This window comes from Xiphophorus maculatus, chromosome 10, assembly GCF_002775205.1.
Source record: "Xiphophorus maculatus strain JP 163 A chromosome 10, X_maculatus-5.0-male, whole genome shotgun sequence".
In the NCBI taxonomy this organism is placed as follows: Eukaryota; Metazoa; Chordata; class Actinopteri; order Cyprinodontiformes; family Poeciliidae; genus Xiphophorus; species Xiphophorus maculatus.
This window is the reverse complement of record NC_036452.1, coordinates 15789993-15817431: the sequence shown is the minus strand read 5'-3', so window position 1 is coordinate 15817431 and position 27439 is coordinate 15789993. Positions and strand designations below refer to the sequence as shown.

Genomic DNA, 27439 nt, shown 5'->3' with positions numbered 1-27439 from the left:
TGTTGTTGTTAGTCTTGTTTTTATATATATTTAACACTTGGAAGCTTTGTGTGAACCTACATATCTTTCATTTCCCCATTAAAAGCTACTTCTATTGCATTATTTTTTTGTATAAAGTCCAATGAATCCAATCAGTTAACTACAGTTAACTTGAAGACACAAAAGCCTGACGTCCATCAGTCTGGAAAAGGTTACAAATCCATATGTAAGCCTGCAAACTACACTGAGAGCCTTTATCTAAATATGCTAACGAGTGGATAGCCTTCTGAATTTACTTTAAGGGAACATTAAAGAGTTATCCAGCAGGTCACAATAGAGCCTAGTACAATACTTGAGGCACCGCAGGCCTCACCTGCCTCAGTTAGGTTCAGTGTTCATGTTCACAACATAGAAAGCAAATATTGTAAATAGTCCATGCAAATCCTTGATGGCAGCTGTTGCACCTAGCCAGTGGATTCCACAAGCAGTTACTAGGTTTAGGGGGCAGTCACCTGTTCACGTTTGGATAGTTTTGTTTTCCATTAATTAATCATATCACAAAAAACTTGAAACAAAATACCAGAAAATACTGGTGTGGCACAAATACATTTTTTTTATAGTGCTGCAAGTACTTCAAAATCACAAAAAACAAAAACGAGTTGTTCTCAGGTACCAGATCAGTTATCCTGTCATTACATTTAAGCATAAGTGGCAAAAGTGACAAAATAAACAGAAGCCACTTATTTTCACTTCATTATAAGCAGTATTTAGAGACACCACAAAATATTGACAAATATATATTATATCTAAATAACACATGTGTCAGCTAAAGAATATTATATCAAGATGACTGAGCTAAGTGGTGATACTTATATTGTGCTCTTCCATTTTTAAAACCTTTCAGTAGGGAACATGTAGGATAACACAACATGAACATTATTTATTTTATGCAGTTAATCTGGGACCACAGAAGCAATAATCTGTGACCAGGATCCACAAACTTTTCTTTCTCCGACTAACTTCTAAAGTTCCTCAGAAAACTCCCAGGTCCATGTCTCCCCCGTCACATGGCCAAAAAACTATGCAAAGAGGCTAATTGTCACTTTAACTGATTTGCACATCATTTTGTGCACTTTGACCTATCCACGCTCACTTCATATTCTCTAAACATTATTTCTTTTTCACTTCAAAACTTCGTTTTTGGTAAAAATATCAGTAATATTTTCCATTTTTGTATGGTACCTTAAGTCTAAAACAACCGTTATATATATATATATATATATATATATATATATATATATATATATATATATATATATATATATATATATATATATATATATATATATATATATATATATATATATATATTTGTATGAACCAATGAGCAATCATGGTTGGAAAAAAGTTCTTGTGAGAAATCAGGCAGAACCTAGGCAGGTAAACAGCGCCACCTCGAGGCTATTTTGTGATTTGAAAGAGCGAGGAAACCACATTAAATCTATTCCTGTTTTGAATATCTTCATTGTTCGTGACGTTAATCACAAACTTTTATTTATTTTATTGGGATCTCATGAAGGAGGCCAAAAACCTTACAATGGTAGCGTCCATTTTACTCCTAAATAAAATCCAGTGGATTCAGTTCAGTCACTTCATTACTAACTAATGGAGTACGCCTATGTGTATTTTATTCTGCAGGTAATCCATCATGAAGAATAAAGATGTGGAGATATTTTACCCATGGTTGGATCATAAAACTATAGCCAAACGCTTTAAATATCTTACAGAACATTCTCCAGTCTGTCATCTGAAGATGGATTTGCAAATCTTTCAAGAACAGATAAGCTGGACCAGAAAAAAACATACATCAGTAAAACAGCTAAAAGGCCCGTGGATGAGCTGCAGAGATCAACCATTACTCATTCACTCCAAAAATCTAGATTTTAAGGAAGAGTGGAATGAAGGATCTCAAGAAAGTCATATGAAAGCCTGCTACTCACCCAATAAATAGGTGATTTATTTATTTATTTTTTGTATTTTATATCACTATATATTCTACATACATATCTGTCCTAGGAGAGATGCTTTTACTCTCATTGTAAATGAGATTAAAAGCCACTCTTTTCTATTCTACTCTACTGTTATTCTGCTATCGTAATCATTTTACTGTAACCCAAGACCTCTTGTTGGCTAGTCTGACCACGCATGCAGTAAAGTGTCAAAATATCAAAAATGAAAGAGGTGTGAAAAGTTTTTAATATGGACCGCAACAATGTGTTTTAGCTGATAACAGCATCTGCCACACGGTGGCGTCCAAGAGTTGGTGGCCGCTGTGTTGACCGCAGAAGAAGAAGAAGTGCACTACACTGGAATTTACTTGTTGAATGACAGAAGAGGAAACATTTCGGGAGTTTCATCATCGGGAACAGCCATTGTTTCTTTTCGGCGTCGAGTTGCAGCGGGTTTCAACGTCGGATCGTAAACTTCTCTCGGAAAAATGCGGGACCGAACAAAAGAACTGGGAAGCGTGAGTTTCAAAGTTAGCGGCTAGCATTAGCGAGCTAACCTGCTAAAAAGAAAAGTTAATGGTGTAGTCGAGGAGCGGCTTTAAGCTCCAGTCTGTGGTGACAGCTTTTACTAAAATAACAGCACGGGTTATGGTGTGAAAACAGCGGTGTTTAATGGCTGTTTCTGAGTATTTTTGGGAGCAGGGCGGCTCTGCATCGAGAGCTTCCGTTAGGATGTGTGAGGCCGGGAGGCAGACTGGGCAGGGCTGCAGGGAAAAGCAGCACAAAATCAGTGAAGTCCAACAAAGGGCTCATGTTTCTGTGGATCTGTTTTTATACAGAATGCCGACGCTTCAGAGGACGACGACGAAAGCAAAGCTCTGATGACCAAACCTGGAACATCTTCAGCGAAAGATGACAAGGACAATGAGGCTTTCTTCAGAAAGGTGAGGCCAGCTGAGAGGAGGTGTGAAACCTCATCCAGACGACTTGAAACATCCCTAAATATGCTACCCAAAAGGTTATTATTGTTGTTATTATTATTATTGAAAGAGTTTTAGAAATGACCACGATCGTATGTGTACGTTGAAAAGTAGGACCCCTTCATTTACAGCAGGGTTGTGAAACTCATTTTCATTTGGGGCCATATGAAAAACCTGAGCGCTCTTAAAGGGCCAGTTGTGCCAGAATGTTTTAATAAAACCAATCCAACTGTTAAAATAGCAGTAAATATCTGAGGAGCCGCAGTACGTGTTTCTTAAAATTAAGTAATATTGAAGGTCTTCACACTGATGAGTCCATCCAGGATTTTTTTAACAATCAAAATCACAGCTTTTGTGGCGCTAATTTAGAAGTATTTGTAAACAATTTGTATGGTATTTGTGCTAAGGTGTGACGGCAGCAGTCACCGAAACCCAAAGTTTTCAGCTAATTTTTAGAAAAATTTGCAGTAAAAATCAGAAGAAAAAAAATCTGTAGGTTTTGTGTGAGTGAGTTTTGCAGATTTGTTGAAAAATCTGTTTTGTTTTGTTTTTTTTGTCTAGGGTAAAATAGGATTTTATATTGGATTCATAACTAAAGCTCCTATCAAATGACCTGCAGAAGATTTTTCTCATTTATGTCCAACAACACTTCCTGTCTGGTTGTTGTACATCCAACCTAAAGTATTTGCAGCTCCAGGAGTACATTGTTCAGTTCCAGAATAAACTCAAGGAAGCTTGAATAAGCAGGAGGTGTTGCTGCAGAGTTAGTGACTCACTGCAGATGACCACGTTCCCTTTGACGGCAACCCTTTTGTTTATTCCAGCTAGCATAATGAACTGAATGTGACTTCATTATAATTAGGATCAAATTGTATTTGAATGTCAAGCCATCTGTGTGGTTGGGTTGAATTTAGTGCATCTTTCTTTATTTAACTTGCCATGTCAAGTGGCTCGAGATTACATTTGTTATGAATATGCTCCGTTTAAGTTACGAAAAGTAAAAAGGAAAGAAAAAAATCACATCTTGCAAAGTTTTTAGTCTTATTTCACATATCTCATTTAAACCCTCTATATTGTGCATCATCAAGGTACATTACAACATTTTTCCAGGCTGTATGAAGATATCCAGTATCAGCCATTTGTGATGTTAAACACTTTCAGTTTCTGTTTTTATTGACCAATGGATGGCAACCTTTCCAGTTCGCTGTTACCATGGTAATAGCTGGAAAGAGTTTACGCACAAAGCCTCTTTGGTTTGTATTTCATGTCTGCTTTATAACATGCTTTAGTTGCTTTCGTCTGGCTTGTCTGGGTTCCCATCATATCTGAAAATTGAGGTTTTCCAGTCTGGAAACTTTTAGTTTTGTTTTTGTTGTGATTCTAAAACAAATGCAAGCAGACTACATGCTGTACAGCTGCTCCATTGGCTTTAGTTGTATTAATATGCATAAGATTTCTAATGACATAAAAAAACATCAGAATGATGAATGGCTACATTGCTAACAAGCAAATGTATTTACTTTTATCATCAGAAAACTCAAAACTGGAGCATATAATTGGCCAAAACTTATGTTTTTAGAGGTGATTGTGAGTCCAGGAGCATTATTACTAATCAAGCTACTGGAGCCCAAAAAGCATGAAAAGGGAGAAATGTGACTTTGTCGTAATAATATACAAACACAGCATCCAGTTTCTGAAAGTGTTAAAATCAGGGCAACACTGCCTGGGGTTTAAATATCACACAGACTGGTTGTTTTGACGACATGTTAGGCCTTAGTAATCCCTTTCCTCTGGCCGTGGATGAGGATTCTTGGTTTCAGTTCAAAAGATCTTGGTGTGAGAAAAGAAGTGGCCATAAAAGTAACTTAAAAGCAAAAAAACAAAAACAAAGGTGTTTTTTTTTCTTTTTTTTCCATGGCAGTTTGAGTGAAATTACCAATCAACGTGACCAAGCAGGGTCATTATCTGCTGATGTAAACTCCTGTCCTGTTACCATAATAAACAACCATCCACTGATGAGGAGCTAGCAAATGTAATCTATTAGCAAATAAATAAAAACTTTTTTTTTAATGGAAAAATAAGGCCACCCATCCTGGACTATAATAATGCAGTTTTATTATTCTGATAAATATCTTGTCTTACTAATCATATTCCCCTTAGTGGAAGAGAAACTTAACTAAATGCACCATCAAAACTTTAAATCACTGAACAATAATTGAGCCTTTCCTGACAACTTGTTGGTTCTTTATACTTTGTCCACCTTGTGCAGTAATTATATATATATTCATTGGGGAGAACTGCAGTAACTACTGGAGCAGTAGCTTGGAAATCTAACAAACCAGCACCCTACTGAGTGACTTATAAGAGCTCTTAGTGAACCCAGTCCGCCTGTCGTTCACCGCGGTAGGAATTGACGTCTTGTAACAACATCTGCAACTGGAAACTCTCAGTTGAACAGCCCTGTCGGACAGGCGTCAGCCTTCATTTTGTTACATTAGTCTCACATTTCTCCACATAACTGGTCCGTGCTTTTCTCGTAAGAAACTGCAGTACAACGATGCAGCTGTCAAAATGTTACGTCAGCATGCGTTTCCTGCTAAGGTTACATACAAACTAAGAACTGCTGTAAAAAAAAACAAGAAGTATTTTTATTTTGTAAAATTGATGCTCATAAACAGCATTTGAGTTTCCCTCGTTGCTCTGGCTGTTGCTCCTGGTTCTGGTTTTCTGTCCCAGCTGTTGCATACGCTGTGATGCGTTTTCTGCCCTCGGCTAATGTCCAGCTGTTTCATAATCCAGGGGCAAAAAGTTCCTCAAACAGAGACGACGTTTACTTTCACTAATGATTTAAAATTTCTTTTAAAAGCAATATTAACTGGGTCAGCGGTGGATGGACGAGAAGACGATGGAAGCGATTTATAAAGCATCTTAAGTTGTTTACCAAAACAACGTTGTCATTGTCTGAAATATAAGAAAAACAAATTGCAACTTTTGTGTTGCAGGTGCAAGATATTCACGAGTGCCTGCACGCACTCAAGAGGATGGTCACGGAATTGGAGAACAAGCAGAAAACCGTGCTGGGCGTGGCGCTGCCAGAAGAGAGTACGTGTTTTTATCCAGAACGTCATTCGCTTCAGCTGCTCTAAACAGACAGAAAGGGAATAATAAAACTCTGTTCTTAATAAAAATGTTTCATCTTTAATTGAGCTAAACACTTCCCCAGGAACATATCTGATGCATGTTTAGATAGAATATCCACACTGGTACTTGACCTTCTCTGACTCCTCGGCCAGGTATGAAGAAAGAGCTCCAAACTCTTCGAGACGAGATCAAAACGTTGGCGGGTCAGATCCAGAAGAAGCTGAAGAGTAAGTGCTTTTCAAGTGGACGTTTTCGGTCCCCAGCCCGTCAGATTTCAACCGTCGCCACTTTTTCTCCACAGGTATCGAGCCTAAAAAGGGAGACGACGATGGAAAATATATTCCAATCAACATTCGGATGCAGCGCACTCAGGTAGCGTCTCAACAGGGAAACATGTTTTGTTTGTTTTTTCCTGGAGGCTCTATGTACAATTTGGTAGTTGAGAAAAGGCCACAAGAACAAATACATGGATTAGAATACAGCGTTCTAAATGGCCTGCTTTACACTTCTTCCTTCCACTGAATCTTCCGTTATAATGTTTGGGAGCAACACTCTGAGAACCAGATTTTCCAAATAAAATAAAATAATTTTACAAAATTCATCTGACAAGAAGACCACAGAACAACATGACCACACTTTTTTTCCTTCCACTCAACTTTCCGTTGACATGCTGGGATGCAGAAGACGTCTGAAATAAATGAACTTTTTCATCACGTCAGTTTGAGAGCCGCAGCTGTTTAATTACGTTTTTGGACACTCTTCAGAAGAGCGCCGTTGCTGCTCGTTTCCCAGACCTGAAATGGTTCGCGTCTCTTTTCTCAGCACGGCGTTCTGTCCAAGGAGTTTGTGGAGCTGATGGGCCACTGCAACACCATCCAGTCCCAGTACAGAGACCGGAACGTGGAGCGAATACAGCGCCAGCTGAAGATTAGTGAGTCCACCAAGCTCAGTTTTTCTTTCTCTTTCTACAGTTTGTATCTGTGGTTTTATTCTGCTTGGAAAAAAAAAAAAATCAGGCATCACTTCCTCTTTGGCTCAGCTGCTGCCGGTTGCCATGACAGTCATCGCCAGACTCCTTTGTCACATTGGTTTTAACGGCTACAACTGATTAACATTTATACACGTCGCATAAATGCAAATTTGGGAAAAAAAAAATACTAATATTGATGCTTAAAAAGGAGAAGGGGACATTTGGAGGTCGACGGCTCTGCTGGTGGCATTTCTTAACTCTCCCCGATGATGCAACAATCGTGTTCGTTTCTGTTTCTCTGAACTTTGCTTCTGGGATTTCAAGATGATAAACGTTTGCAAATCAGAACCTTTGCACTTTCATTGACTGCATTCAGGATAAAGAACAATTGAGTTACGGATGAGAATCTGCTTATAATAATAAGTATGTATTCAATGCATTTATAAAACAGCCCTGATTACCTTTTATGTGGAAATGTAGCTTTATATTTTTTTAAAAAGTAAAGAAATAAAACTAAACAAAACCAATACCTCTTGGTTGAGCTTTTCTTACTAATATTGACATATTGGTCAAAATAATATTTTGACTTTTCTCAGCGTTGTTCACACAGACTAAATTACAAGTCATGTTGTTCTTTCTGCTCTCAAACATGTATAGTGTAAAAAAACAAAACAAGAATTATAAATCTGTGTGATACGACATAAAAAGCTGCAGATTCTTCCCCACTTTGGTAAACCAATCCAAACAGTTTTTGTAGCTGGTGTTGCTGTTTTTTTATAAATAAACCACACACAATGAGCTGCAAAAATTCATCTGCAAAGGTTGGTGTTGAGTTGCAAATCTAACGATCTTGCATTGCCACGAATGAAGCAAAATATTGTTAAGTTTCAGGGATGATCAGAATTTCTCTGAACTGGAGGCAGACGAGCCACTCTTACATTAAACACAGATAGAAATGAAAAATTGTTGAACTTCTGACTGAGTTTTGTTGCTCAGTTTGTCTCGGAAAAGTCTGATGTGACAACGATGATCGGTTCTAGTTAAAGGTCAGCAAACAAACTCATGTCCCATAACTTTATACCTTCACACAATCCGTTCACACACTTACTTGGAACAGTACTCCATGTGCCAGCTGTATTGACATAGAAACAGTCAGAAAGTGGCTGTGAAAGAGTCGCAGCTTCCTGGAGAGTCTCGAACCTGAGCCAGACGTCAGCGGCTCCTCGGGCAGGTTTTAGACGTCCACGGTGTTAGCACAGCACAGCACACAGATCTGCATGTAGCTTTGTTATTGTTCCAAACTCTGATCTGCTTTACCCTCCGATTTCAGCTGGCGCCAACGTGACCGATGAGGAGCTGGACTCGATGCTCGAAAGCGGCCAGACAGATGTTTTCACTCAGAATGTGAGTTCTCTGGAAGAGAAATGGGCGGTAACCCTGGAAACACAGATTAGCTGCTGTCAGTCAGGTTGACAGGTTTGATTTTTTTTTTTTCTCTTCTTTTAAACTGGACCAGATTTGGTAAGAAAATCCTAGTTAGACTAGATTAAATACCCTAAAGTACTCGTCCCCTGATCTTTTCTCATTAGAACCACAAACCTCTCTGCTTCTTTTAGGGGTTTTTATGCCACAGACCAACACGAAGGTGTCCTACATGAGAATTGGATGAAAAATGAGGGACATTTTGTTGCAAATAAAACTGAAAACTTTTTATTCAATTATTACAAACTCCCAATTGGATTTAAATCTAGACTTTGACTTGGCCGTTCTACCATATAGAAACGCTTGCATAAACCGTTCCATCGTTGTTCTGGCTGTACGCTTATGGTTAGTGTCCTGCTGGAGGGTTAAACGCAGAGGGTTGGTTTACATTTTCATGTAGACCAAAAAGCTCTGCTGAGATCGCCTTTTTCCTGAGGCCTTGACAAGTTTCAGAGTTGGCCAGTCACAATAACAAGTATTACTGGACGATAAATGGTCTCAGAAATCATTTCTGTAAACGATAAAAGTGTCGTTTTGAGACCGTTTTCAAGTAATGCATTAGTAATGCCATAATAATGCAAGTTCGCCCTCTCAAAACCCAATAAAGTTTAATTTTGTACGCTGGAATTGGAAGACATCTTAAATTTTCCAAGTAAAACACAACAACCAAAAACAATAAGGTGAAAGTAAAAACACACACAACCGAAAGCATAAATAAAATGGATGCAAGCAAAATGGCTCTTTAGAAAATATCAATCATCAGAATGCAAATTGAGCTTATTTTAATTTATCGTGATTACGTACTGTGACAGCTTAATCAGTCAATATGGCTAAATACATATGCATGTATTCAAGTTATTATTTGCAAACATTGCTCAAATGTAACTGTTTTCTTTTTTAAGCTATGCATTCCTTTGAGTTGGTCTACTACATAATAACCCAATACGAACGTCTGTGGTTGAATCAACTAGCATTTTGGTGTCACCGTGGCGTAGAGTGAGGATTCCTGTCTGTCAAAACATGAGACACAAACACAAACCTGTCTGGTGTCCAGATCCTTATCGATGCTCAGGCCACGAAGCAGGCCCTGAATGAGATCGAGTCCAGACACGATGAGATCCTCAAGCTGGAGAGGAGCATCAGAGAGCTGCACGACATGTTCCAGTACCTCGCCATGGAGGTGGAGGCCCAGGTAAACCGCAGCGATGACGAACCTTCAGCCTTCTCTGAAGAAGGTTTGAGTCTGACGCCTTTGTCGTCTCCAGGGGGAAATGGTGAACAGGATTGAAAACAACATCAACCAGTCTTCGAACTACGTGGAGAAAGCGAAGGCCAACCTAGAGCAAGCCGTCACGTATCAGAGCAGCGCCCGCAAGGTAAACATGGTCCGCTTTCCACCCACCTAGTTTCAAGTCCACCTATGAAAACACAAGCTTCCAAAAATTTAACATTCATCGTCTTCAATTTTGGAAACTTCAAAAAACACAAATATTTCTGCTCCAATGATGGAAGTGCAAGACTGAAGCTTGGATTTAAACCGGCCTTTAAAATCTGCATGTTTTTTTTTTATGCGATAGTTATGTGTGTGTGACATATTAAGCTTCCCTTTTAGGCAAATTCTAGTTTACTTTCTACTTGTTTTTGTCCTGTGAAGCACTGCAGATTTCCCTTAGTGTTAATGTTACAAAACATTATGAATGAACAGTTTCCTTGTATTTGGCTCCCTCAATTTTCCCATCAGCTCAGAAAATCTGTTCCTGCTAAAGAAATTCAAATTTCAACATCTTTGTAATGTGTTCAAAGCGATGTTGGCTTTGACACATTTTGCACTTTGCATGGTCAGTTTTATATGAATGTGAAAGTGTTTAGGGTTATAATCCTGTTTTCTTTGTATTTTTTTTTTGCTTCTCTTGTTTCAATTTTAACATCTTTTCTTTTCTTTCCACTGCAGAAAAAGATCTGGATTGCCATCTGTTTGGCCATCCTCCTCCTCATCATAGTCATCGCAGTGGTCTCCTCTTTCGCGTAGTGACACCTGGCTCAAGCACATTGTGTAAATGCATCGATTCATCAAGCCCACAAGGAAGCACGGGCGAATTTAGTCTGCGTGTCCACACCTTCCTCCTGTATCCTCTTCACGTCCTCGTCTTCCTCTTAACACAGCTGCCCATCCTCATTTACGTTCCGAGGGGAGACGCGCTCGACCATCAATCTCGCCTGCGGTTTCGTGCTGCGGGTTTTTGTCGGTTTCTTTTTCCACGACTCTGAGGCCGCCTTCACTGTTACTTCGGCTGCACCTCCTTCTTGCAGAAGGGAAAACAAAAAGAGGAACTATAAGTGACCTTGAGCAAGGCACGCTGCAGTATTTAAGCCCCGACACTGATTATGCTGTTCTCAGGAAAAACTGTTGATTCTTGTTACGCCTCTTGCATGAAATTAGAGACCTTAAAACATTCTTTTATAGCCTTACAGAAGAGACTAATATAATTGTACATAATGTAATGTTGCAGATTTACATTTGTTTTTCTTTTTGTCTAGTTTTTTAACTCTATCAAACCGCTTTCGTGTAACGAGTGTAAATAGGTTTTTTCGGTCCCTGGTGTAAGAAGCTGCCTTATAAAGACGTAACACTTTAGTCTGAGAAGCTTGTATAAATGATTGGAACGTTGTGCAAGCTTCGGCGACAAATACAAATGAGGAAAATCTTTAAAACCGTGCCTTCTCCTTTATATAGGGCTGGGAACATTATGTTATGCACTAACGCTGTTAAGAAGGGATGGAGTTGAGTTTTTAAACCACCTTTTGTTTTAATTCAGTCTTTGCATCACAGCTGTACTCCTGCTTAAACTGGTTACTTTTTTCCCTTCAGTTTGTCGCATCGTGATGACTCTGTCCTTGGCATGAGCCGGAATCAAAACCCACTGCATCTATAAAAATATATCATGAACTAATTGCTCCCTATTGTTTTATGACTGGAAAGATATATTAAAAAAAAAAAAAAAGCCAGGTTTGTCCTTGTGAAATGAGGAATGGTGATGTTGCCTTATTTCATCCAGCAGCAAGTGGGGGAGGGGCTGTTTCATAGAGTCAGATGAAATTCAGGTCATTCACGTTTTTGCTAGCATCTCATTAAAAGTTGAGCTGATTTCGGTGACTGGGGAAAATGTTGGGAAAGGTCCACTAAGTAGCAGAAAAAAGTTCCTACTGTGTAATATTATATCTGATAAAGGTTGCATGAATGTTTTTAAATAAAGTTCTACTACTCTGATTCCCCCCCCCCAACATTTTTTTTTAAAATCATCCTCCAAAAACTCACAAAAGCAGCAATTTTTGGTCTTTTTATTCAACTGCAAATGTCTTAATCTTCAAGTAAAACAAGGTGGAATAACAAGGGATCAAAGGAATGCAACAAATAGAAAGACGAACCAAAAGTAAGACCATCACCAGGAATCACCCTTTCCCGACAGATATCAAAATTAAATTTTACCGTCATCTGGAGCTGTACCGCTCATTTTATTCACATATATTTCCTCTTACATGAACGGAGGGCGACAGAGATGTCGGGGTGAGAAGAAACCTGTTAGCGCTGATGATGCTGATCATATATTTTGAGTTTGTTTTTTTATTTTGGAACGAGAATGTGAAGCGCTCCACGTCAGGAGCTTCAACAAGGTGGTCTGAGGTCGGGAAACCATCAGGCCCGACAGGCACTCTTCACAAAAACACTTACCCCCTTAATTCAGTATAAATACAAGACTTTAGCGTTAACTGTTCAATCAGTACATTTTTCAAACTGTAGATACACTGCAAGATACTAAGGACCGATTAACCCAGTTCATGTGAAACACCAAAACGTACTGAAAAAGCCACATTATCTCCTCTTAATGTGCAAATTAATTCGATGAACAGAACTGACTGGGTGGGGGTAACATGGGATGGGGGGGTTATCCAGCGCTCTGACAGACCTGCTCTCTTCCTAACACCCTGGAAGAAATCATAAAAATATGCATAACTTCTCAAAAGAAACAAGAGTTGATGGAAGTTGCAGAAGCAGTTGTTCTCAAACCTCCAAGTTACAATAAACGGGTCACTTCAGGGTGCAAATGTTGGACAAATTAATTTCTATATGAAACCCCCCCAACAGAGGGTGCTGTAAAGTCCCACCTCTGGCTTCCAGTCTTTAATAATTACAGTACTTTACGCGTTTAACCTTGCACCTTTCGTCCCTGGAGGTGAATTAAACCGCTGCACCTCCTCTGTCGTCAGTCCAGCATCCCTGCGCCTCCCCCCTCTCCAGCAGGCACCACCCGGCAGTGAAGGGGGACCGGCTCGGTTCAGAAAGGGAAGCAGGGAGGTGTCTGCTTCGTGCAGCACGCACTCCCTGCACAGCAGCCCTAGAGATTGTGACATGCTCTCGTTTCTGCTTTTAACTCTTTTTGTAAATCTTTGGCACTCTGGTCATGTCTTGTTGCGTTGCTGATTGGAGGAGGAGGAGCGGGTGCTTGCAGCTGGAGAGCGCGCCTGCACTGCTGCGAGCGCAGCGACGCTCCGCAGCACCCTGTCCGGCATCCCCTCTGCTCCCGGGCTGCTTGTTACCTCCTGGGACTTCCTGCCGTCCTTCCGCCTGTCTCTCCTGTCGCTGTCCCGCTCGCTGCCTGAGGACGCGGCCCGGGAGCCTCTGCGCTCCGTGTTCTGCGAGCTGATGCTGCGGGTGCGCTGGCTGCTGTTGCTGCTGCTGCGGCTCCGGCTGCTCCGCCCGCCGCAGTCGCCCTCGCAGTCGCTGCTCATGCTACTGCAGGCACTGTGGCCTTCGCCTTCCTTCCCTCTGGACAACTTCTTACCGTCCTTCTCCTCGGGTTTGGGCCTCTTGTACTCCACCTCCAGCGGCGGAACCAGCTGACCAGGACACTGCCTGGTGGAGCGGGAAGCAGTGCGGCTCGCCTGATCTGGCGTTGAAGGTTTGCCGCTTTTGTTCTTGTTGTTATTCAGATTTACTGAGTTACTTTGAGGAGAGGCCGGGACTTTAGGCTTTTGGTTTTTGTCGGAAGTGGATGCAGCAGCAGCTTTAGCTGCTGAATCTTTCCGTGGCGTGTGACCAGGAGTGTCCACTCTGCCTTTCATAGCTAGAAGCTTGGCAGCCGCATTCAGGGCCGAGCAACGCTTCCCTAAAACCTCCGGCTCGGGCGGCAACAAGGGGGCGCTGTTTGTCTGTGCTTTGCTATCCTGTGACGGCTGAGGTCCCGTGGACTTCCTGGTCATCCTGACAGAAGAAGTGTCGCTTCCCGACTCCCCCCCAGTGGATGCGGTGGCATTGTTTGATGCGTTTTTGTCAGAGCTGTGTGTATTTTTCACGTCCTTGCTCTCCTTGTTGCCCTCTTCCTTCTCCTCGTCCTGCAGGCGGCGCTTGGCAGATCGGGTAAGTCGGGTCCTGCTCTCACTGCTGTCAGAGTCAGAGGAGGAAGAGGAAGACCCGGACCGTCTCCTGTGAGAGGCAGCCGTCACAGCTTCATTCTTCGTCTCTTCCTCATCTTCCTCCTTCTCCTCAGGCTCTCCCTCAGATGCGTCTGTTCGCCTCTTCTTGGCAGGATGTCTGTTCTCGTAGGTCTTCTTGTGGTGAGCGTGTCTAGTGAGGGTCGATGAAGAGCTCCCAGACGATGGAGAAGAGGAGCGCACCGATTCCTGGCTGCTCTCACGGCTGATGGATCTCTTCTGCTTGGAAAGTTTCTGATCTTCAGCAGCTTCCTGCTCTGCTTCTTTTCCATCTCTATCTTTCAGAGGAGCAGCTTCTGGTTCTTCTTTTTCCTTTCCTGGGTCAGAGGAAGTTTCCTCCTTTCTCCTCTTAGGAGGTGACGTACAGCTCTTCTTACTGGACTCTGCTTCATCCTTCATAGCATCTGCAACTATTTCTACTTCACAGTCTCCTTTAGTTTCCCTTATTGGAGCTGATTTCTCAGCGCTTTCGTCCGTCTGGAGAGGTGTCTCAGTGGGAGTCTCTTCAAAAGCATCGGTAGACGCGGACAGTTCTTCCACTGGGGAAATGGTTGCAGCGGTTTGGGTAGTGGAAACCGAAGGAGACGAATCAGAGGCGGCAGCTGATATTTGCACTGCTTCCATGGCTGTAGAGGTTGATGTAAATCTAATCTCTGAAGGACTTTCTGATGATGAGATTCCCATCATTCTCTCAGCTTCTGCTGCAGTGGTAGAAGAAGTTGCGCTGACTTCCTCTGTTGAAGGTAAACGCATTTCTGCAAATGTGTTCGTCTCAGCAGACGTTGCATCAGAGGTTTCTTCAGGGTTGGGCTGGGCAGATGCTTCTGTAGAACTTTCATGTTCTGGCACTACCGGAGCCTCTGAAGCCGTTTCAGTCGGTGGTGGTGTGGAAACTGACTGGATCAGGGCTACAGTCTCTTCAGTCTTTGGTGACGGAGTATCGTCTTCAGCAGACAGAGTAACTGTTGCAGGAGTCTCATCAGACATGTTTGAGTTTGGTGAGGTTCTTTGCTCGGTTTCTTCTGGAGTTGTGCTGTTTGACTGGTTGGCCTGAGGCATTTGCGTTGCACTTGAAAGTGTTTCTGAAGTCGCCTTTGTATCCTCCTGACCTCCATGTGGAGTCGAGGTAATAGCCGGTTCTGGAGGTGCAGCAGAGTCCTCCTGTGGAGCAGCAGTTGTAGTTGTGTGCAAGTCATCTGTTGTGACGACACTTTCTGTTTTACCAAGCTCCAATGAAGGCTGAAGTGTTTGGACTGTTGCAGCAGGTGGAGGGCTAGCGTTTGAAGCTGCATCGTCTGCAGGGGATCTAGAAGAGTCCGGTTTTGTTGGTTCCAAAGGTGCAGGGACAGGGGAAGAGGTTGGTTCTGAAGCAGCTCTAGAAACAACAGTGGTTGGAGATCCTGCTGAGACTGATGGAGGTGAGGTGGGACTTGTGGCCTCCGGGGCGGAAACTAGAGTTGATGGGAGGAGATTCTCAACTGGAATTGATGTGGCAGCAGAAGCAGGAACTGGTGCTGGTTCGATTGGCACCTGAATCGGAGTGGAATCAAACATGGATGTTTCAACTTTATTTTCATCAGAGGGCTGTGCTGAATTTGAAGTCTCCGTTGGTGTTTTGTTGGCTCTGGTGGACTCAGACACTGTTGTAACTGTGTTGGGAACAGCTGCGGTTGGGGAATCTGAGGGGACTCTGCTTTCGGTTTGTGGTACATTGGAGCTTAGTGCTTCACAAACAGAATCTGACATGACTGTGGAGTCTTTACGGGGACGACCCCTCTTCCGCTTCGGGGACAGAGGGGGGCTCTTGTCCTCGCTTGGGGAGGAAGTCGAGGGAGTCACTCTGGTTTCAGGTTCAGGTAAAGCAGTGGGGATCTTGGGGGGCCGGCCTCTCTTTCTTTTACTAGGCGTCCCAAGGCAGTTGATGCTGGACTCTGTGTCTGATTTCTTGGTCTGGGGCGCTCCTCTTCCTCTACCCTGAAGCTGCTGCTGCTCACCCAGCTGAGCCGCCATGCGGGATTCGGTCTCCAGTCTGCGTCGCACAGGAAGGTTTCGCAGCACTGGCATGTCAGGAGAAAGGTGAAGTGGGGAGTAGGGAGGGTAACCTCTGACAGGCTGAGGGTGGACAGTCAGACTTTGGCTGGAGTCGGTCTCCTGGGGGGATCTGTCCACAGTGAGTTTAGTCTTTTCATTGGGGCTCTGGGATGTGTTGTCCTTGCTTTGCTCGTCAGTACATCCAGTGGCATGCTCCTCCACTGCCACCTCCTCTGAAGAGGCTCCAGCTTCGCTTCCTCTCCTTCTTCTCCTTCGCGGCTCCTTCTCCTCCACCACCGTGACGAGCCTTCCTGGAAGTTTCCGCAGGACTTTGGCTAATGGGGAATCGTCCACCAGGCCCCGGAGCACCTCGCCATCTGCCGACTGGCGCTTGCGAGGCGATCTGGAGCTCGTGGAGGGAGGAGACATGTGCCCATCATCATCTTTGGTCAGATGTTCTGCTCCAAAGCTGGAGTCTAATGAAGACTCAGACATTCTCCTTTCTTTCTCGTCTGTCTTATCCTCTCTGGCTGCTTTGGAGCTTTTGGAGTCGGACTCTCCGGCGCCCTGCTGCTTCCCTCCAGGAGGAGAGCTTGTAGAAGGGGAAGGCACTGGACTGGGATGGGAACGGCTGGGTTGAATCCTCGTTTTCACAGTCTGGTGATCTCTGGCAGGAGACGAGCCTTTGAAAGACTTGGAGTCTTGAACCCTGGTGGATGTGGACGTTTTGACGGGGGTGGAGTCTTTGGCAGCTCCTCGTCCTCTCAGACTGATACGGAGTCTTTCAGGCACTTCTCTCGGCGGTTCAGGTTCGGTTTCAGGCGAAGCTCCGCGAAGTCGACCGCTGGTCCGCGTGGAGGTCAGGGTCTTGTCCTTAGGTTTGCGTCCTCGGCGAGCCGGAGCTTGCTGAGCGGGTTCAGTGGAAACAGGCGTTGACATGAAGTCATCGTCATCTTCATCTGATGTAGGGTGGAGCATTAGTCCCTCCTCCTTGGCTTGGTCCAGACCCTTCCTGGCAGCTTCCACCTGCTCCTGAAACACAAGAGCAGAATTCACCGTTTAGGTTTTGATTTCAGTAAATGTTCAGAATAAATTAATTTCTTAAGTTATTTTGATCCAATTCCTTTATATGAATGCAAACACTTAAAATACAGAAAAACTATATCATCATTAGGAAGTAGATTTATTTTAGTTATTCAATTCAAAAAGTCAAGCTTGAACATCTTATATTGAAAGTGATATATTTACAATGTTTGTTTCTGGTGTTTTCATAGTTATGGCTTATAGCCATAACTAATGACTTTAATAAAAGTATTCATTTAGCAGATGGGCAATTTCGGCATCATCAGCCCTGACACATAACTTGGTAAATCTTTTTCTGCTCAGTGAACTTTCCACACCTAAGCCTCATCAGAGTGCAGTTCTCTCTGAGCGAAGACTTAAACTGAAGTATTTCGAGTATCAGTGATGTGTTTAAAAGTGAAGAGGAAGCAGAGAGATGGAAGAAGCTCTCGTCCACAACATGTTAACCTGTGTTTACTCTTTATTCAGGGTAAGAATTTGACATTTGCTGATCAGAAAACAGGATTTTTATAGCTGGTTGTTCATAATTTGGCTGGAGTTGCACCAGCCAAATTCTCCATGCAGCTCCAGTTCATGCTCCTCCTGAAGTAAATAGGTAACGAAAAATCTCTCAGCAATGATCGGTTAAAGTTATGAGCAGATGGCTGATAAAATATTAAGAAAATATTTATTAATCAGCCACCAAAAACAAATACAATTCACATATTTGTCTTGAGCGAGTGTAGAAGTCACAGGGAAAACAAATCTGCTTCTCATCTTATCCAGATATTTCCCCTCTAATGATTCTTCAGTAAAACACGATGAAAGAGGCAGAGGTGAGAAGTTACCTCTGCTTGCTTCAGCTCCTCCTTGCAGACGTCTTCCAAAGAAGCTTCCAGGAAGTTCATGGCGTAACGTTCAATGGGAGTGAGCTGCAGACAGGCAGGAGAGATGTGAGCGTAGAGCCGAACAGAACCGGATCAACATCTGGAAACCCAGAACCGCTTCATCAGTCACCTGTTCTACCAGAGCAGCGATTTCCTGTTCGGCTTTGGACAGCTCCTCCACTTCCTCCTGCTCCCCTCCGTCGTCCAGCGGGATGTTCTCGTTGAACTCTGCCAGCTCGGCCACCTGCTCTGCTTTGGCCTGCGAAGCCGCCACGATGTCCTCCTCGTCCTCGGCTCGGCACAGCGCCTGGACCGATCGTAAAGCAACGGGATGAGTCGAGCAGCAACGAGATGAGGACCTAAGGTATTGCTGGGAGATGATAGGATGAAAGCTCACCTGTTCCAGGATGGTGGTGCTCTGTTTGTTGACACCCTCCTCTTCCTCAGCCTGAGGGACGGACAGCTCCACAGCCACCTCCCTCTTCTCCCCATCGTTGACATCAAACAACTCCCTGATGGTTTGCTGAATGAAAGGAATCATCTAGCTGATTAAATACTTTCATTTTTCATCGACACATTCTCAAACATGGATGGATGTTGGTACCTCTTTGAAGAAGGCAGTAGTGAAGTTTCCTCCCTCGATTGCCATATCTCCCAGCATCCTCTTCTGGTTGGCTTTCTTTAAAATGTTTTCCTCGACTGTTCTCTCACTGATTAGTCTGAAAAAGCAGAAAAATGAAAACTGTTAGAAAAAACAATTTGGCTCGTCATCAAGCCTAGCATTAACATGAATTTGTTTAGCAGTTGAATTGTACAGGACAAATATGACTTAAAACTGAAATTATCAGTGTAATTTTTTTGTTAAGTCAGGCTTTTTGTGGACAAACAGATGTAATTAAATGCACCACCTGTAGATGTGGACGTCTCGGGTCTGGCCGATTCTGTGGCAGCGGTCTTGGGCCTGAGCGTCCATGGTGGGATTCCAGTCGCTGTCGTAGAAAACCACAGTATCAGCCCCGGTCAGATTGACCCCAACGCCCCCGCTTCGGGTTGACAAAATGAAGCAGAAAATGCGTCGGTCTGCGTTGAAGCGCTCCATGAGGGCCTGCAGAAGAAGGCGTGAGAAACAGTGAGAATCAGACATGTCAAAATGCCACGTTTACTTATGTAGCAGATTTAAAAACAGCTAATGAAAGTGCTTCTAAGAACTGTTTAGCGTTTTATTGTCAAAGGCCAGATTAGGTCAGTTAGATTTTCCAAACAAGATTACCCCAGTCTTCTTTTCAGAACAATATTTCAGTCATTAGTAGGAGTTTAAATGGAAATATTTGCCAAACCTGTCTCTGCTCCACGCGCGTGCTGCCGTCCAGACGGAGGTAGATGTGTCCGTGGTAGTTGAGGAACTGCTCAAGGACGTCCAACATGCGCGTCATCTGAGTGAAGATCAGCACTCGGTGGCCTCCGGTCTTCAGCTTTCGCAGCAGAGTGTGCAGAGTCTGAAGCTTACCTGCATGCAGAGGACACACGTTTGAGAAAACAGAACCTAGGAGATTACCGAAGTGCTATTTGGACCCAGGTGTGATTCTGAACATAATATGAAAGATGAATAGGTGACTGTCCATGTCAGCTTCTGAGGTAAAATATCCTATTGGTGGTTTTAAGAAGGAACTTAAGACCTCTTTTTTTTGTAAACAAATATTTCTGGCCTGCTATGTTATGATGTTTATGATGCTTTTACTGATTTTTACTACAGAGAACGGTGCTATATAAATACAATTTACATACTGTGTGAAGTCACTATGCTACTAAGAAAAGCCATCTGCATTTCTGCGGAGCTCCTGTGCTTTGAACAAAATTTTTCGAACTACAAGTTTAAGATCTGTTATTAAGATTTTGGTGAATTGTTTTGACTGCAGAAATGATACTGAACAGTACTGTATCATTTAATTCTAGGGATCAGACAAATATTATTTAATATTAATTAATTAAATACTAAAAATTAATCTAAAAAGAAAAGATCTCTATGGTGTAGATTTAGAGATGATCATTTTGGGAAACACTGGAACATTGATCTCTACTAAAGACATTCTTTTACACCTAAAGATTTTTGTTTTCACAGCTGTTTTTGTCTTTTAGCAACATCATTGTTATAGCTTTTATTTAATTTTAGCTTGTAAAGCAAAAGTGGTTGAAATGTGCTACATGAACTTACAGTACAGACCAAAAGTTTGGACACACCTTTCTAATTCAATGGGTTTTCTTTATTTTCATGACTATTTATAAGGCAAGAAATCCCACTTATTAACCTGACAGGGCACACCTATGAAGTGAAAACCATTTCAGGTGGCGACCTCTTGAAGCTCATCAAGAAAATGCAGAGTGTGTGCAAAGCAGTAATCACAGCAAAAGGTTGCTACTTTGAAGAAACTAGAATATAAGGGCTATTTTCAGTTGTTTTACACTTTTTTGTTTAGTGCATATTTCCACATGTTTTATTCATAGTTTTGATGCCTTCAGTGTGAATCTACAATGTCAATAGTCATGACAATAAAGGAAACTCACTGAATTAAAAGGTGTGTCCAAACTTTTGGTCTGTACTGTATATAAACAAGTCAGAGCAGCAATATACATTTGAAAAGAAAGCCGGTTGATTTGTTTCTTCGACTCTGACTAACATATTTCAATATATTGTTTATCTGTCTCCACAAATAAAAATCCTGCAATGATTTAGATGTACAATATGTGGAAAACTGTGGATAAGCTGCAGAGACCAATGGTTCAGATGGAAGAATCTGTTTGGCTCTTAGACATCCCTCTCCGCCACTCTTTACAGAAAGTACTCCTTCTGGAACTCACCGCAGTCGTACTGTATGAGCCTCAGGTCAGGAAACTGAGTCCTCATGTTGCAATGGATACGATGGAGACTGCGCGTTAATGGAGCGACCTGACCCGCCAGCGTGGAGGAGAACACTGCCTGCTTGTGGCTCAGAGACGGAGGAGGATGGCAGCAGTGCATGGAGATGAGAGGAGCCTCCACAGGAGGGATCACAAACACAAACCTAAACGTAGAAAAAAGCATTAACAAACAAACTTCCCTGCTTTATTAGCTTTATACACGTCTGTTAATGTCTACCTGTCGATTATATGGCTGAGGAGCTCCACTCTTTGATCAGGGGTGTGGATGGCTTCTCTTAACGCAGGGCTCTGGAACCAGCAGTCCTGCTGCTGTGCGAGCAGACAGCTGCTGTGGCCCGAGCGGCTCCACTCCCCCTCTGCCTTCAGAGCCGCCGGAGACGGATGAGGACCGGGGAGGAACGTCAGAAAGTCTAAAACCTCCTGGCCGAACACTGGGGTCGCCCCACAGTGGTGCTCATTGACTCGGAAGATGAAGTCCAGCCGACTGTCTCGCTGCCGTTTCATCTCGTCAGCCAACCATGACTGTTAAACCACAGAAAATCAGATGATTGTGAGCAAAAAAACAAAAAAAGCAAAATCCTAGAGCAGAATCAGACTGCAGTCTGATAAATTACCAAAACGAGATGTACCCACAGGAATCTCACATGCCATCGGTAGGTATTTCTTTCACATGCATGCTTTATTTTTGCAGAAATTTAGACTAGAAACAAAGACAATCTACAGGGCATCAGATTGTAGTTCTGGAGTAAAACTGAGTAAAATTGAATTTAAAGATATAGAAGCCGCTCACCACATGGAAAGGAGAGCGTAGAGGTGGGCGGGGTGCCCTCCTGCGTGGGAGGTTGGTGTTCGCACTCCCGCTGGGCTTCGACTTTACCGGTGGTTGGCCGCTGCTGTCTCGAGGTGCTGCTGAGGGCTTGGCCACAGAAGACGATGCAGCAACCACGGTTGGAGCTAAGGATAGGATGGAGAAGAAGGCAGAGAAACACTTAACATACGGCTAATAACCTACAAAATACAAACTCAACTTGGGTGCATCTGTGGAACCACACACAGGATTCATACAATTTTCCTGCAGTAAAATTCAATAACGTTTCAAGCATTTTATGGGAGGTTCTCAAACTTTTTCAGCAACAAACATTGTATTTAAAAACACAAATGAACTAAAAAAAAATCTGTCTTAATTCACATATATATATATATATATATATATATATATATATATATATATATATATATATATATATAATATGATATCAATTTATTACTGCTACCAATACTTGTGATGGTATTCTAGGCAAACTAAAATATAACAAAATGTTATGTTTTGAAAGATATTCCTCACACACCTTATGCACCTGAAAAATTCTCTAGTTTCAATGGTGATATTTAATGTATAAAATATAAGCCAACATTTTATTTCAAGTCATTGGGCCATTAGGAATAATTACTATTCATTACACTAAAACAACCCAAACAAATTGTGTTAAGGTTAATTGCCTTCCTGCACAAAGAAAGTTACAAAACAAAAACTATCAGTTTAAGTTTTCTGGGATTTAGCAGATAGAAATAATTCTGGTGAACTTAAAACAAAAGTTTAGTCTGATTTAACTTCAGACAGTTAGAAAAAAATGTGTCTGTCTTTTTATTATCTTTAAATATGTAACGTAAATAACGTTTTCCAAATTAAGACTTTAGATCAATCGTTACATTGAACGACTGCAACATCAAACAAGGCAGGCTGATAGATTAAGAACGAAACTGCAACAGCTTTGCTGGGAAGGGAACATCTGCAGGAAATGTGGATCCAGGGAAGCTTGCAGCTCAGGAAAACAGATCCTCTTAGCATGTTGTCTCACCTGGCTGCTCTATGCTGCAGGGGGGCGGCTGCACTACCTTGAGGACTGGCCGGGTGGGTTGGGGCTGGTTTGGGGTGGAGCTCGGAGGTCTGAGGGGAGCTATAGTGTAGTGAGCCGTAGCGGGGCCGGGACCGGGCCCGGGGGCGCGTGGCGCAATCTGCAGGAGAGCCGTGCTCCGGACAGGGGTGGTGTTGGTGTGAGGGTGCAGGGAAGGGGGCGGAGCCTGGGGAGCAAGACGTGGGGAAGGGGCAACTGCCAGTGTGGGCACGGGCCCACCCTCCTTGCCTGCTGCCTGGCGCACAACAATCTTCACGACTCCAGGGCTGCTCACCGTGGTGGAGGGCACTGAAATGAAACAGGGAGAATTCCCAACTTGAGGACCAACTTCTATGTCTTGGGTTAAATTAACAGGAGGTCAAAGGTGAAATACCTTGGGGTGAGGCGTTGTGCGGCAGCTTGTTTGCAGCGGGATTGGCGACAGGTGTGTTTGCAGCGTGTGTGGCGGTTGTGGTCTGGACAGTGAGCTGCGCAGGCTGACTGATGAGGTGATGCTGCACCCCGCTGGACACCAGGTGCATCACATTACCTGGAGAGGCAACGGGGGGGGGGGGGGGGGGGGGGGGGGGGGGGGTCCAAATGAGACAGAATAGTACAAAGATTGAGGAAGTTTTTATTTTATTTTTTTTTCTATGTGCAGCATAAACCAACTTTTCAACTTTGACATTTTCAATTCTCTATTCTCTTTTGCTCAATTAACTGTCCAGTTAATTTTTATTATTTAGAAAAATTTACTTTAGCCAAAATACAGCATCTTTCTCAAAACATCATGCTAGTCTCTCATAATAGTAATGTTTTCTGATCATTCTGCTCATATGAAGCCTCTTCCAGCTGGATTCTGTCATTAGATGCAATTAATCTCCTTAAGAATTAACATTGTAAGGTCAACATTTCTGAACATGCATCCGGTGCAGCAGAAACCTACTAATGTCCAGAAAAAGCCATGACTGAGTGAGCTCCATGACCATCATGGTGGATTTGGGAAAGATGGTTTAACTTTTTTTGTTTTCTCATCTTTAATTTCTCTTATGTCAGATTAGTCGATCCACAGGTCGACATAATGAAGCAACATTAAGCATATTTCTCCCTATAATTTTTAGCAAATTATTAGATTTTCAGTTTGTTTTTCTAATACATACCCTAAAAATATATAATTCGTACTTTTTTGAAGTGCAGCGTACAGCTTAGTATGTAAACAGATTCTTCACTACGAGTGAAATTAGTTATTTAAATAAGTCAGTTGTTACACATGATTTAGAGTCAGTTTGATCCAAGGATCTCAATAAATCCAATTTTAAACGCCCGAGACATGTTTCCATCATTTGTAGCAAACACTAAATCTGGTCTCACGCCAGGTTTAACTACCGCAGATTGAGATCCTCCACGACGTCATTTAAACTGTATAGTTGTGTAAATGTTTCAGACAACCTTGAACTGGGCGTGGGCCGGCCGCTGGGACCTGGTGGATCTGCGCTCCAGACAGAGTCAGTTTGTTGCCTTGAAGCTGGAAGGTGACGGGTTTGCTGCCCTGGCTCGATGACACTGGTCGTCCTGCCAACGAGGCCAGCTGTGCGATGCTCACCACCTCACCGGCTGGGATAGAAAAACAAGACTAATGTTAGTTTATTCTTTTACTTGAGAGCAGATATTTTAGCGTAACACCAGGCTGCTGCACTGAAATCCCTATTTTATTTTTACTAGCTGATAATGAATGTGAGTTTTAGAGAGTGATAACCCCTCAAGTACTTTCCCTAAAGTTAACACACTTACATGGCAACCTTGCTTGCATATCGGGGCTGAGTAAAACCCTCTGTGGCATGATGCTGCTGGGAGCCGGACTGGGATGGGCCGGTATACTGGCTGCACTGGGCGCACCGGGAGGCCGTACGGTCAGTATTGGCTTCGGCGCGCTGGACCTCACTGCGGTTTGAGGACCGGGATGAATCGGAGGGCGAGTTGGAGCTGTGGGCACCACTGAACACACCACTGGAAGACATAAGAAACAGTGAGCATGCGAATTTAAAAATAAACTAAGATTTACGAAGAGTTATTTTTTAAATGTTTTTCTTCTTTTTTTTTTGCACCGACCTTGCTGAACAACAGGAGTAGGAGGTGGAGCAGGAGCCGGAGCGGCTTCAGAGACAGGAGAAGGTTTGGGGGTCTGGGCTGCAGGTGGAACGGAGCAGGTGGGTTTGTTCATCAGCAGAACGGGTCGATTATCTCCTTTAGGAGGTGGCTGGAACATCCTAAAATAACACCACATCAACCATTCAGAAAAACACTCGTTAACAGAAATTCAGCAGAAGAAGGTTTCGTGAGATTTAGTCGATTAGAAAACGACGACAAAAGACCAGATTGTGACTAAGACTATATTTTATTTTAAACTAAAGTGTGTGGCAAAATTAACACTGCTCCATACGTGAAAGCTCAGAACCAACTTCATGAAGGTCTGCCTCTGGAAGCTCTCACTAAAATGTTTAATAAGTTTATTTGTGTAGCACATTTCAAAAACAAGGCAGTTCAACGTGCTTTAAATTCTAAAAACATAACACAGTCACTAATTATGAAACAAGCAATAAACATTACATTTTGTGAAATGCCATCATTAAAATCATCAAGCAATAAATATTTTGATCTATGTTCCATTTTACTACTTTGTTTTTTAGACTTGACTTAAAGCCTTCACTGTTTCGGCTGTTTTGCAGTTTTCCAGAAGTTTGGTCCAGATTTATGGTGCATAGAAGCTGAATGCTGCTTCTCCATATTTGGTTCTGGTTCGGCAGAACAGACCGGAACCAGAAGACCTGAGTGATCTGAAGGGTTGATACAACAACAAACAATCCTTTATGTATTCTGGTGCTAAGCTGTTCAGTAATTTATAGACTAACAGAAATATTTTAAAGTCTGTTTTCTGAGTTGCAGGGAGCCAGTGGAAGGACTTTAAAATGTTTCTGACTCACTATGTCAGAAAAATGTCAAAACAGAGAAAATATCAAGTATGAATTATTCATGTTATCACAGTCATTATTTTTAGGATGCCTGGCGGCAAAATATAATAAAGTATGTTTATTAATAAATCCATCTGACAAACTGGCCAAGTTTAGTCTATTTCTTTGAAGAACTACTGGATACTTTTCTTCAATAAACCCCTGGTTTGTATACAGTTCTCTTTCTCTTCCACGTTCATACATAACTTGCCTATCGCTCCTATTTTGCATTTGCCTTATAATAATAATAATAATCTTGGCTGCAGCACGTACCTGTTGACCTTCATGCGGACCGGTTTGGGTCTCGGCGGTGGTTCAGGGGACTCTGTAATCTCCTGTATAAGCTGGCGGCTGACTCTGTGGAGCGGCAGGAAGACGTCCGCCTGGTAACGGGTGACATGGTGCTCCAAACCGACAAGATCAAATGAAGAAAGGTCACAGCGCTGGAAAGTTAAAACAGAAAAAAAATAAATAAAAAATTGCCATCCTTTCACAGCTCATTTGAGCAGCAAATAAAAGTTTTGTTAAGCGTCCATCCATGCTAACCTTCAGAGGAGAAATCTCCAAAGCTTCCTGCACCAGGGAGGCAGTACGGAAGACAATGGGCTGCGTGATGAAGGGCGACTGGATGGGTCGAGGGTCAAACAAGTTGGGGTGGTTGCACACTTTGCGGAGCTGCATGAGGATGTTGATGACGGACATGAAGTGACCGCTGGCCAGCGTTTCCCGTGTCCTATGGATCAGAGAGAAGGCTGCAGGTTCATTTTCCAGGAGGACAACTAGTCAGAGCTGAGATCATTTCACTCTAAAATTAAACACTATTTTGTAGTAGTGTATCACATAAAATCTGTGAAATAAAAGTTCAAGTGGTGTGAATATTTTAAGACACTAAATATTTTTCTGATCTTTCAGGAACTCACGAGGCTTGTGCCATGAAGTCGTCGTAGAGAAACCTCTGCCGTTTGGAGAGGCGGCAGCGAACCACGTGCTCGTATTTTTTCGGCATCTGCTTCTCGACGTCGGCCTTGATCCTCCTGAGCAGGAACGGCCTCAGCACCTTGTGAAGCCTCTTGACCAGGCCCTCGTTGTACTCCTGACTGCCCTCGATCATTCCTGTCAGCGGGTTGGAGAACCACTCCTTGAACTCCCGGTGGGACTGGAAGACGTGAGGCATGAGGAAGTGCATGAGCGACCACAGCTCCATCAGGCTGTTCTGCAAGGGAGTTCCTGTCAGCAGCAGTCGGCGGTGGCTGTGATGGAGAGATGGTAGAAGCGAGGTCAGGATAAAGACTCAGCCAGCAAACATGAAGACAATTAAATCTAGCAAGAGTGGACAGTCGGTAACTCAAAATCCCCTAATTCAGAGAGCAAGACTTTCAGCAGATAATAGGAAGGCTGAACAATATACAGCAAAGTAGATCTGTTCTAACCTTTTGACCTTTCAACCTCTGTCTATCATGTAACAGAAAATGATGACGGCCCTTTGGAAATCTCACTTGTGCGATTTCTTTAGAAATTAGACATTTTCTTTAGACATAACATTAAAATAATTCCAGTAAATAACAGTGCTTAAAAGAAACTACTCTTAA

General features: G+C 42.8%; 2 protein-coding genes across 2 annotated transcripts in view; one reads left to right on the top strand and one right to left on the bottom strand.

The window, feature by feature from the left end:
* Positions 1-2310: 2310 nt before the first annotated feature.
* On the top strand, positions 2311-11563 carry stx4 (syntaxin 4). The gene is made up of 10 exons (XM_005805374.3): positions 2311-2506; positions 2828-2932; positions 5971-6070; positions 6262-6336; positions 6411-6481; positions 6932-7040; positions 8410-8483; positions 9616-9753; positions 9827-9937; positions 10513-11563. Exons 1-10 carry the CDS (start codon positions 2477-2479, stop codon positions 10588-10590), a joined length of 891 nt encoding a protein of 296 aa, XP_005805431.1. The 5' UTR covers positions 2311-2476; the 3' UTR covers positions 10591-11563.
* A 322-nt stretch (positions 11564-11885) lies between these two features.
* Positions 11886-27439, bottom strand: part of srcap (Snf2 related CREBBP activator protein) — a 37748-nt gene continuing 22194 nt past the window's right edge. Inside the window, exons 16-33 of the mRNA XM_023341002.1 lie at positions 26771-27100; positions 26397-26583; positions 26124-26293; positions 24952-25109; positions 24634-24849; positions 24292-24456; positions 23237-23392; positions 22807-23151; positions 21738-21901; positions 21165-21469; positions 20888-21090; positions 19369-19538; positions 18940-19136; positions 18636-18750; positions 18429-18554; positions 18162-18338; positions 17993-18076; positions 11886-17114 (exon numbers count right to left, since the gene is read on the bottom strand). Coding sequence (XP_023196770.1) covers positions 13020-17114; positions 17993-18076; positions 18162-18338; positions 18429-18554; positions 18636-18750; positions 18940-19136; positions 19369-19538; positions 20888-21090; positions 21165-21469; positions 21738-21901; positions 22807-23151; positions 23237-23392; positions 24292-24456; positions 24634-24849; positions 24952-25109; positions 26124-26293; positions 26397-26583; positions 26771-27100 — 7363 coding nt within the window. The 3' untranslated portion in view covers positions 11886-13019. The remainder of the gene's footprint in view (positions 17115-17992; positions 18077-18161; positions 18339-18428; positions 18555-18635; positions 18751-18939; positions 19137-19368; positions 19539-20887; positions 21091-21164; positions 21470-21737; positions 21902-22806; positions 23152-23236; positions 23393-24291; positions 24457-24633; positions 24850-24951; positions 25110-26123; positions 26294-26396; positions 26584-26770; positions 27101-27439) is intronic.

Excerpts from the sequence above, each read along its gene's own strand:
- stx4 (XM_005805374.3), top strand. The coding sequence starts at position 2,477 with ATGCGGGACCGAACAAAAGAACTGGGAAGC. Across the intron at positions 6,482-6,931 it reads TTCGGATGCAGCGCACTCAG|CACGGCGTTCTGTCCAAGGA; the intron begins GTAGCGTCTCAA and ends CTCTTTTCTCAG. Across the intron at positions 9,754-9,826 it reads CCATGGAGGTGGAGGCCCAG|GGGGAAATGGTGAACAGGAT; the intron begins GTAAACCGCAGC and ends TGTCGTCTCCAG.